This window comes from Haliotis rufescens, unplaced genomic scaffold, assembly GCF_023055435.1.
Source record: "Haliotis rufescens isolate VD_foot unplaced genomic scaffold, xgHalRufe1.0.p SCAF_15, whole genome shotgun sequence".
In the NCBI taxonomy this organism is placed as follows: Eukaryota; Metazoa; Mollusca; class Gastropoda; order Lepetellida; family Haliotidae; genus Haliotis; species Haliotis rufescens.
Window position 1 is genome coordinate 12,364,385 of NW_025963835.1, and position 12,773 is coordinate 12,377,157.

Sequence of the window (12,773 nt, forward strand, 5' to 3'; positions counted from 1 at the left end):
TATTACCGTATTCGACGTAACAAACGCACAGGGCGCTCTCAAAATTAGAAATAGGAGGCTCTTATTAAAATATTATTTTGGTGGAAAAAACAGAGTTGAAAGATAAATTTCGGGGTTTATGCTGACAGCCTGAAATGTTAATATATGACAGATATATTTTTCCAGAATTTAATTGCCCATAATTAAGGGTGCATATAACACACGAGTGCGTATTATACGTGAATAAATAAATCTTGTGTACATTGATCAATCAGAAGGGGTACTAACTGGGATTGTTCACCAGCAATATATTAGCAAATAACGCCACGGGAGCTTATTAGAGCACGCCGCTTATTATGTTGAATACGGTATACTGATATTCCTTGAATATTGCTGACAGTTGGTGTTAAACAACAAACAAAACACAGGTGTCAGTTTCTCTTTTGCTCTTGATAGTGGGGATCTATTCTGCCCCAGAATCCCCACAAGGGGCAGTTTCTCAAGGTACCTGGACAGACGGGGGTCTCTCAGTCAAGCTCTGTCTCCTGTCTCCCTCCAGGTCCGACTCCTTTGACAATCTGTTAATAGAAAGAAGTCGTCCATGCTATATCAGAACTAAACGTCTACTACAAGCTGGGCTTAAGAATAACTTGTTTGCAGCTTTAAACAACAGACAAGCAAACAACACTCAGAAATATTCCAGCTGTATGACGTCTGTGAATAATTCTACCATGAATTTGGAATTTACCCGATTCTGATTGGTCAATCAGAGGGTATTAAATCACAATAACCCCCTCTGATTGAAAGAGATGGTTTGACGGCTGCATCACCGTGGAAGCTAATATTCATAGGATATTTTAACAATCATATTTACAATTACACAGGTTACAAAATGCACAGATGCGGTTACTACAATATTCAAAGGATGTGTGGCAATACATTTCGAGCAGAAAACATGATAGAAATCTACAAAGGGAATGTATTTATGTTTTGGAGACAAGAGAGAGCTTGAAATTTTGGCGCTTTTCTATATATGACTTTTGCATCACAAGAAGCGATATGATGTCATAATGGTGACGTGCGATGTAGAGCGAAAGCCTTGCAAAGCTTGCTTTGTTTTCTTTAGGGATGCCCACCTCATGTTAGCTTACCAAGTTGCCGTGTTTATATGCTTTCAATGCCTGTCATATGTTTCGAGTGAAGTATTACGATGTAAACAAACTGCTTGAGTACATACAGAGCCATATTTTGTTCGGTGATTCCGTAAATCAGATCGATAACCCACTCAAAACACAGGACTCAACCCATGCCGCTTCACTCAATATATCTGGTAACATCAAAGAGTTCGCGTTTTATTTAGTCATGGTAGAATGGAGATAAACATACTGTGTTTTCAATGTAGAGCTAGGTTACCTGTAGATTTAACCGCTCTAAATTTGACCTTTGAAACCTCATGCTGCGCGTTCAGTTCCAAATTCAATTTAGTGGGGTTAAATCTACAGGTAACCTAGCTCTACATTGAAAACACAGTATGTTTATCTCCTAATTGAATCTGGAAGGGACAATCCAGTGATTGACATCATGACCTTCAATCTACACGATCAACCAAGTCAGTGAGCCTGACGACGAGCATGGGTTGCTGAAGACCTATTCTAACCCAGTTCTTTACGGGTCTTAAAAATCAATATTTAATTTAAATTTACACAGACTTTTCACAACCTTGAAATACATCGCCTTTCTTTATCATATAATTATATCATTTAAAAGGCATATTGATTTCTAGTTTAGAAATCATTCACACTGTTCCTTCTGAATATATTATTATTTGTGTAATGTTTACAGTCCTCGAGTTAGCCATAACAAAATGCACCAGTGCAACTTTTTACTTAAAGATGCAACATAACATCTACAAGTGCAGGTCCAAAAAATTCAAATGTGCGCCTGACCGACCCTTACTTGTCCACACAACATCAATCGTTGACCATACTATTATCATCACTAACCTTATGTCATGTGTAATTCATGACACAGTCATCACAGATTTTACATATTTGGACTAGTTGATGCATCAACTTTGATAAATTTATGGGACCAGTAAGCAGACTATCTCAGATTTCACTGTACTTTCATCCCTCACCAAGGGCAGTAGTAGGACTTACTTCACGTCAGTAGGCTTTGCATCTTTTAAGGCCTTCTTCCAAGAGTCGTAGAGATCCTGGTCGTACTTCTTGACATCTCCAGGCCGACCCTGGTACACAATCTCCCCCTCCTTCATCACGATCACCTGGACAACACAAACCTGGGGTCTCACAAAGTAAAAGTTTTACAAAAAAGCCATTTTCCAGTTTCGCCAAATGGGTCTGTTTATTGTGATGTCCCTTTGCAAAACCATGTAACCATAGACACATTGTCAAAACATCTAACAAGAATGAGTGTGGCATACCAATGTTAAATATACATTTAAGTGTAAATATAAAATAATTTTTATTCATATAACAGTTAAAACCGAAAACAGTTGAAAATCTGGTTGTGCGAACATTGACATTGTTGACCGAGGTTGAACTACACTTGACACTTGACTGTTGCAACCTGACTGACACATCCAATATACTGCAGCTGTATTACCTAACTGACACATCCAATATACTGCAGCTATATAACCTAACTGACACATCCAATATACTGCAGCTGTATAACCTGACTGACACATCCAATATACTGCTGCTGTATAACCTGACTGACACATCCAATATACTGCAGCTGTATAACCTGACTGACACATCCAATATACTGCTGCTGTATAACCTGACTGACACATCCAATATACTGCAGCTGTATTACCTAACTGACACATCCAATATACTGCAGCTATATTACCTAACTGATACATCCAATATACTGCAGCTATATAACCTGACTGACACATCCAATATACTGCTGCTGTATAACCTGACTGACACATCCAATATATTGCAGCTGCATAACGTAACTAACACATCCAATATAATGCAGCTGTATTACCTGACTGACACATTCAATATACTGCAGCTGTATTAAATGACAGACACATTCAATATACTGCTGCTGTATAACTTGACTGACACATCTTGTATACTGCAGCTGTATAATTTGACTGACACATCCAATATAATGCAGCTGTATTACCTGACTGGCTTGTCCAATATACTACAGCTGTATTTCCTGACTGGCTTATCCAAAATACTGCAGCTGTATTACCTGACTGGCTTGTCCAATATACTACAGCTGTATTACCTGACTGGCTTGTCCAATATACTGCAGCTGTATTACCTGACTGGCTTGTCCAATATACTGCAGTTGGTGCGTCACAAGGATCACGGACCGCTTTCTCCGCAACAAACGCCGCTGTATTGCCTCCTCGAACACATGGCGTCCCACATGAGCATCCAGTGCCGAGAACGGGTCGTCCTGGACATGAAAGGAAGAAACTTTCAGGACATGAAATTAAATTGTTTAACTCAGCAACATTGCAGCTAAATGACGGCGGTCCAAATGTAATCGAGTCTGTGTTCTGACTAATGTGTTCAAAATGTGTTCTGACTAATGTGTTCAACATGTGTTCGGACTAATGGGTTCAACATGTGTTCGGACTAATGGGTTCAACATGTGTTCGGACTAATGGGTTCAACATGTGTTCGGACTAATGGGTTCAACATGTGTTCTGACGAATGGATTCTGATTAATGGGTTCAACATGTGTTTTGACTGATGGGTTCTGACTAATGGGTTCAACATGTGTTCGGACAAATGGGTTCAACATGTGTTCTGAAGCATGTGTTCAACATGTGTTCGGACTAATGGGTTCAACATGTGTTCGGACCAATGGGTTCAACATGTGTTCTGAAGCATGTGTTCAACATGTGTTCGGACTAATGGGTTCAACATGTGTTCGGACTAATGGGTTCAACATGTGTTCTGACGCATGTGTTCAACATGTGTTCGGACTAATGGGTTCAACATGTGTTCGGACTAATGGGTTCAACATGTGTTCTGACGAATGTGTTCAACATGTGTTCGGATTAATTGGTTCAACATGTGTTCGGACTATTTGGTTCAACATGTGTTCGGACTAATGGGTTCAACGTGTTCGGACTAATGGGTTCAATATGTGTTCGAACAAATGGGTTCAACATGTGTTCTGACGAATGGGTTCTGATTTATGGGTTCAACATGTGTTTTGACTGATTGGTTCTGACTAATGGGTTCAACATGTGTTCGGACTAATGGGTTCAACATGTGTTCTGACGAATGTGTTCTGATTTATGGGTTCAACATGTGTTTTGACTGATGGGTTCTGACTAATGGGTTCAACATGTGTTCGGACTAATGTGTTCAACATGTGTTCTGACTAATGTCGTCCACTCACCAGGATGACGGCGTCCGCGTCGGAGTAGATGGCCCGGGCAAGACACACCCTCTGCTTCTGACCCCCACTCAATGTGACGCCCTGCAAGACACAGGTATTCATAGAAACCACACCTTTCTCTGTGTACAGATATTTCATTATCAAATTGCCACTGTGGAAGGAAGTACACTTGAGATCCATCGAGTCGCCTCTTGTGACAAGCTAAGGTTGCTGGGGACCTTTATTCTAACATGGAATCCCCTCCGGCAAAATGCAGTATGAGAAACAAACTATCCACCATGTTTGTTTGATGCTACTAATAAAGCTGCAAAAACAAAAAACACAAAAAATGGTGTCTGAAACCGTTGCTAAAGAAGGAGCGTGTATACATCCCTTACAAAAATGGCAGGACGTGTCTGCTATACTGCATCTTCTCTCTGAACTTTGTAATTCACAGAGGTACTAGAGAGTTCATGTCACATGACATATCAACACTACCTTCTCCGCAATCTCTGTAAGATCTCCAGCAACAAGAATGTCAATGTTACATGACATAACAAACACTTCCTTCTCCCCGATCCCTGTAAGATCTCCAGCTACAAGAATGTCAATGTTACATGACATAACAAACACTACCTTCTCCCTGATCCCTGTAAGATCTCCAGCTACGAGAGTGTCAATGTTACAAGACATAACAAACACTTCCTTCTCCGCAATCTCTGTGAGATCTCCAGCAACAAGAATGTCAATGTTACATGACATAACAAACACTTCCTTCTCCCCAATCTCGGTAAGATCTCCAGCTACAAGAATGTCAATGTTACATGACATATCAAACACTACCTTCTCACCAATCTCTGTAAGATCTCCAGCTACAAGAATGTCAGTGTTACATGACATATCAAACACTACCTTCTCACCAATCTCTGTAAGATCTCCAGCTACAAGAATGTCAATGTTACATGACATAACAAACACTACCTTCTCCCCGATCTCTCTAAGATCTCCGGCTACGAGAGTGTCAATGTTACATGACATAACAAACACTACCTTCTCCGCAATCTCTGTAAGATCTCCAGCTACAAGAATGTCAATGTTACATGACATAACAAACACTTCCTTCTCCCTGATCCCTGTAAGATCTCCAGCTACAAGAATGTCAATGTTACATGACATAACAAACACTTCCTTCTCCCTGATCCCTGTAAGTTCTCCAGCTACGAGAGTGTCAATGTTACATGACATATCAATCAATACCTTCCCCCGATCTCTCTAAGATCTCCAGCTACGAGAATATCAATGTTACATGACATAACAAACACTACCTTCTCCCCGATCTCTGTGAAATCTCCAGGAACAAGAATGTCAATGTTACAAGACATAACAAACACTACCTTCTCCCCGATCTCTGTAAGATCTCCAGCTACAAGAATGTCAATGTTACATGACATAACAAACACTACCTTCTCCCCGATCCCTGTAAGATCTCCAGCTACAAGAATGTCAATGTTACATGACATAACAAACACTACCTTCTCCCCGATCTCTGTAAGATCTCCGGCTACGAGAGTGTCAATGTTACATGACATATCAAACACTACCTTCTCCCCGATCTCTGTAAGATCTCCGGCTACGAGTGTGTCAATGTTACATGACATATCAAACACTACCTTCTCACCAATCTCTGTAAGATCTCCGGCTACGAGAGTGTCAATGTTACATGACATATCAAACACTACCTTCTCCCCGATCTCTGTAAGATCTCCGGCTACGAGAGTGTCAATGTTACATGACATATCAAACACTACCTTCTCCCCGATCTCTGTAAGATCTCCAGCTACGAGAGTGTCAATGTTACATGACATATCAAACACTACCTTCTCACCAATCTCTGTAAGTTCTCCAGCTACGAGAGTGTCAATGTTACATGACATATCAATCACTACCTTCCCCCGATCTCTCTAAGATCTCCAGCTACAAGAATGTCAATGTTACATGACATAACAAACACTACCTTCTCCCCGATCTCTGTAAGATCTCCGGCTACGAGAGTGTCAATGTTACATGACATATCAAACACTACCTTCTCCCCGATCTCTGTAAGATCTCCGGCTACGAGAGTGTCAATGTTACATGACATATCAAACACTACCTTCTCACCAATCTCTGTAAGATCTCCAGCTACGAGAGTGTCAATGTTACATGACATATCAAACACTACCTTCTCACCAATCTCTGTAAGTTCTCCAGCTACGAGAGTGTCAATGTTACATGACATATCAATCACTACCTTCCCCCGATCTCTCTAAGATCTCCAGCTACAAGAATGTCAATGTTACATGACATAACAAACACTACCTTCTCCCCGATCTCTGTAAGATCTCCAGCTACAAGAATGTCAATGTTACATGACATATCAAACACTACCTTCTCCCTGATCCCTGTAAGATCTCCAGCTACAAGAATGTCAATGTTACATGACATAACAAACACTACCTTCTCCCCGATCTCTGTAAGATCTCCGGCTACGAGAGTGTCAATGTTACATGACATATCAAACACTACCTTCTCCCCGATCTCTGTAAGATCTCCGGCTACGAGAATGTCAATGTTACATGACATATCAAACACTACCTTCTCACCAATCTCTGTAAGATCTCCAGCTACGAGAGTGTCAATGTTACATGACATATCAAACACTACCTTCTCCCCAATCTCTGTAAGTTCTCCAGCTACGAGAGTGTCAATGTTACATGACATATCAATCACTACCTTCCCCCGATCTCTCTAAGATCTCCAGCTACAAGAATGTCAATGTTACATGACATAACAAACACTACCTTCTCCCCGATCTCTGTGAAATCTCCAGCAACAAGAATGTCAATGTTACAAGACATAACAAACACTTCCTTCTCCCCGATCTCTGTAAGATCTCCAGCAACAAGAATGTCAATGTTACATGACATAACAAACACTACCGTCTCCCCGATCTCTGTAAGATCTCCAGCAACAACAATGTTAATGTTACATGACATAACAAACACTACCTTCTCCCCGATCTCTGTAAGATCTCCAGCTACAAGAATATCAATGTTACATGACATAACAAACACTACCTTCTCCCCAATCTCTGTAAGATCTCCAGCTACAAGAATATCAATGTTACATGACATAACAAACACTACCTTCTCCCCAATCTCTGTAAGATCTCCAGCTACAAGAATGTCAATGTTACATGACATATCAAACACCACCTTCTCCCCGATCTCTGTAAGATCTCCAGCTACAAGAATGTCAATGTTACATGACATAACAAACACTACCTTCTCCCCAATTTCTGTAAGATCTCCAGCTACAAGAATGTCAATGTTACATGACATATCAAACACTACCTTCTCACCAATCTCTGTAAGATCTCCAGCTACGAGAGTGTCAATGTTACATGACATATCAAACACTACCTTCTCACCAATCTCTGTAAGTTCTCCAGCTACGAGAGTGTCAATGTTACATGACATATCAATCACTACCTTCCCCCGATCTCTCTAAGATCTCCAGCTACAAGAATGTCAATGTTACATGACATAACAAACACTACCTTCTCCCCGATCTCTGTGAAATCTCCAGCAACAAGAATGTCAATGTTACAAGACATAACAAACACTTCCTTCTCCCCGATCTCTGTAAGATCTCCAGCAACAAGAATGTCAATGTTACATGACATAACAAACACTACCGTCTCCCCGATCTCTGTAAGATCTCCAGCAACAAGAATGTTAATGTTACATGACATAACAAACACTACCTTCTCCCCGATCTCTGTAAGATCTCCAGCTACAAGAATATCAATGTTACATGACATAACAAACACTACCTTCTCCCCAATCTCTGTAAGATCTCCAGCTACAAGAATATCAATGTTACATGACATAACAAACACTACCTTCTCCCCAATCTCTGTAAGATCTCCAGCTACAAGAATGTCAATGTTACATGACATATCAAACACCACCTTCTCCCCGATCTCTGTAAGATCTCCAGCTACAAGAATGTCAATGTTACATGACATAACAAACACTACCTTCTCCCCAATTTCTGTAAGATCTCCAGCTACAAGAATGTCAATGTTACATGACATATCAAACTCTACCTTCTCCCAGATCTCTGTAAGATCTGGAGCTACAAGAATGTCAATGTTACATGACATAACAAACACTTCCTTCTCCCCAATCTCTGTAAGATCTCCAGCTACAAGAATGTCAATGTTACATGACATAGCAAACACTACCTTCTCCCCGATTTCTGTGAGATCTCCAGCTACAAGAATGTCAATGTTACATGACATATCAAACACTACCTTCTCCCCGATCTCTGAAACATCTCCAGCTACAAGAATGTCAATGTTACATGATATAACAAACACTACCTTCTCTCCAATCTCTGTAAGATCTCCAGCTACAAGAATGTCAATGTTACATGACATATCAAACACCACCTTCTCCCCGATCTCTGTAAGATCTCCAGCTACGAGAGTGTCAATGTTACATGACATAACAAACACTTCCTTCTCCCTGATCCCTGTAAGATCTCCAACTACAAGAATGTCAATGTTACATGACATAACAAACACTACCTTCTCCCCAATCTCTGTAAGATCTCCAGCTACAAGAATGTCAATGTTACATGACATATCAAACACTACCTTCTCCCCGATCTCTGTAAGATCTCCAGCTACGAGAGTGTCAATGTTACATGACATAACAAACACTACCTTCTCCCTGATCCCTGTAAGATCTCCAACTACAAGAATGTCAATGTTACATGACATAACAAACACTACCTTCTCCCCGATCTCTGTGAGATCTCCAGCTACAAGAATGTCAATGTTACATGACATAACAAACACTTCCTTCACCCTGATCCCTGTAAGATCTCCAGCTACAAGAATGTCAATGTTACATGACATAACAAACACTACCTTCTCCCCGATCTCTGTAAGATCTCCAGCTACAAGAATGTCAATGTTACATGACATAACAAACACTACCTTCTCCCTGATCCCTGTAAGATCTCCAGCTACGAGAGTGTCAATGTTACATGACATAACAAACACTACCTTCTCCCCAATCTCTGTAAGATCTCCAGCTACGAGAGTGTAAGTGTTACATGATATATCAAACACTACCTTCTCCCTGATCCCTGTAAGATCTCCAGCTACGAGAGTGTCAGTGTTACATGACATATCAAACACTACCTTCTCCCAAATCTCTGTAAGATCTCCAGCAACAAGAATGTCAATGTTACATGACATATCAAACACTACCTTCTCCCTGATCCCTGTAAGATCTCCAGCTACGAGAGTGTCAATGTTACATGACATAACAAACACTACCTTCTCCCCGATCTCTGTAAGATCTCCAGCTACAAGAATGTCAATGTTACATGACATAACAAACACTACCTTCTCCCTGATCCCTGTAAGATCTCCAGCTACGAGAGTGTCAATGTTACATGACATAACAAACACTACCTTCTCCCCAATCTCTGTAAGATCTCCAGCTACAAGAATGTCAATGTTACATGACATATCAAACACCACCTTCTCCCCGATCTCTGTAAGATCTCCAGCTACGAGAGTGTCAATGTTACATGACATAACAAACACTACCTTCTCCCCGATCTCTGTAAGATCTCCAGCTACGAGTGTGTCCATGTCTTGTTGAAGGGCACAGGCTGACATCACCTTCTTGTATCTGCAACACAACATAAACACATACAGAAAGGTATCTATCTATATCTATAATACATATTGCAGTTGTAATATCTTAGATGCAGAATGAATAAATAGGCACATCAGATGGAACATATATCACAAAATGCTCCCTCAAGACTATAATTTTGTAGAATTTTCCTATTCGGAATATTCTATAAGTAATACGTTACCACTGTTATACCGAGGCTGTTGTCTCCCACAACTGCTGCTATAGCGAAATCTACCACAGAGATCTCAATTACCTCATGCAGCACGTGTGTAGCCACCTAGCTGCCATGTGACACCCTTCACTCTTGTCTCTTGCGAGAGCAAGTGCTCGGGGGACGGACGGGCGGGCAGCAGCCCAGTGGTAACGTATTACTTATAGAATATTCCGAATAGGAAAATTCTACAAATTACATTAAGTAATACGTTACCACTGTTATACCGAGGCTGACTACCACAGTAGGGGGTGGGGAGCACCTACAACCCGAATCCTGACTGCTAGCGTTCCTTCCGACCAGCGGAAGTAAACACCAAGGCGGAAGCACTCGATGCGCATGCACCTAGCTAGGCGTTACCCTATAGGAATACCAAAGCACTGTCAAGCGCGATTGGTGACTCCAAACGGCCCCACTGGATAGGTATTTCATCGCCTCAGCGGATGAGAACACTGTATCCGCGTGAGCTTAATCTTAGATCAGGTTAAACAGTCGAAAAGAGGGAAATTAATTTCATTCAGACCGTATATCCCAGAGCAAGCCTACTTAAAGTATGCATTAGGCGCGTGACCTAATTCCAGTATTTGTAAGCATGCATCACAAGGTTGGGATACACGACAGACAATTAAATACATAATTGTCAAAATACAAATAAGGACAAAGCACACAAAAAGCCGCCCTCACCTGTGGTGTGAGTGCGCTGGTTTGCGGGACCCCAACTCCTGTACCCACGGCAGTGGGAACATTGGAGTCGACCCAGATTGACCACCGTGCAAGGTCAGACGCCTGAGGAGTTCAGAATTGCGCTGGGCACACCCCTTAGGTGCCCGCTTGCGCCGCGATCCGCGGGCCAAGACGGTGCACACTCTCCACGACGGCATCAGCGACCTGTTTGAGGTAATGATTGGCAAAAACCGAGTCAGAACGCCAGTAACAACCTCGTAATATTCTGCGAACAGAGATATTCGAGTGTAGGGCAAATGTTGCCGCTAGCGCCCTGATCTCGTGCGGGTTTGACTCCGCTACCGGTAACCCCCGAGACCGGTACGCCAGATTGATGACAGAACGAAGCCACAACGCAATCGAGTTGCGAGTTATGTCAACCGTGCGATTAGGGTTACACGATATGAACAGACGGTCACGCCCTTGTCTCTTTTATTCGAAGCCTTAAGATAATACTTAAGGGCCCTAACCGGACACAGCGCTCTGTCCTCAGTATCAGCAGGATGTAAGATTTCTTTGAGTGATCTTACAGTGAATTCTCTCTCTGTTTGCCCGACTCTCTGATTCTTGGCGACGAAGCCCATGAGCAGGCCCAGGCGGACCGCTCCTTCGTCACCCCTATCGAATCGTACCTTGGCGACATCGAGTGCATGAATTTCGGATACACGTGCCGCCGTGGCAAAGGAGAGGAGAAATGCTGTTTTCCAAGTCACATGCCGGAACGAAGCACTATGCAAGGGTTCATACGGAGCTTCCGTAAGTGATTGCAACACTAGGGAAAGATCCCAGGCCGGTGCCCGAAGGCGGCCCTTCTTAAGATCGTGCTGTTTGAAACCCTTGATAATACCCCATATCACCGGCTCTTTGGAGAGACTGGTACCCATAGCAACGTCCCGTACCGTAGCAACGGACGAGACATAGTTGGCAATGGAACCCCCGGAGAGTTTTTCGGGTCTCTCGCAAGTGAGACATGAAACGAGCAATATCCTGCACAGATACCTTATCTGGCGAATGAATGTGATGTGTACAACACCACTTCGTGAAAATAACCCAACGTGCATTATACACCTTCTGGGTAGAATCACGATGCATACTAACGTATGCCCGAGACGCCCGGCGAGAAAAACCTTTACTCCTCAGACACTCGGTGACAACATCCACGCGTGCAGATTGAACTGCCCTGCGTTTGGACGAAGCTGACGGGTGTGAGGGTGGATCAAGAGATCCGGTCTCACAGGCAGTGGGAGTGGCGACTGCGTGACCTGGGTCAGCAAGTCGGGGTACCACGATCTGTTCGGCCACATGGGCGCGATCAGTAACATTCGACAGCGAACTCCTCGGAGCCGGCTTAGAATGTGTGATATCAACGCTGTCGGCGGGTAAGCATAAGCGTCCAAGCCCTTCCAGTCTAACGCGAGAGCATCGTGAACGATGGCCCTCGGGTCCGGGACTGGTGATACAAACAACGGGAGTTGATTGTTGAACCGCGTTGCGAACAGGTCGACCATCGGACGACCCAAACGTTCGCACAGCCACTGAAACACTACTGGGTTCAGCATCCACTCTGTGGGGCTCGGTTCCTGAGGCCTCGATAGAGCATCGGCCAGTACGTTCCGCACACCTGGGATGTGACGGGCGTGTATCTGGCACGGGACACTGTCCACCAGAGCGTAAAACTCGAACGTGAGATCGAGTAGCGAGTGACTGTGGGTTCC

The 12,773-nt window shown here is 42.8% G+C and overlaps 1 protein-coding gene across 1 annotated transcript in view; it reads right to left on the reverse strand.

The window, feature by feature from the left end:
• Nucleotides 1-12,773, reverse strand: part of LOC124111349 (ATP-binding cassette sub-family C member 9-like) — a 78,700-nt gene that overhangs the window by 33,738 nt on the left and 32,189 nt on the right. The window contains exons 13-17 of the mRNA XM_048396151.1: nt 10,031-10,115; nt 4,384-4,464; nt 3,289-3,426; nt 2,139-2,263; nt 488-557 (exon numbers count right to left, since the gene is read on the reverse strand). Of these exons, the coding sequence (XP_048252108.1) occupies nt 488-557; nt 2,139-2,263; nt 3,289-3,426; nt 4,384-4,464; nt 10,031-10,115 (499 nt within the window). The remainder of the gene's footprint in view (nt 1-487; nt 558-2,138; nt 2,264-3,288; nt 3,427-4,383; nt 4,465-10,030; nt 10,116-12,773) is intronic.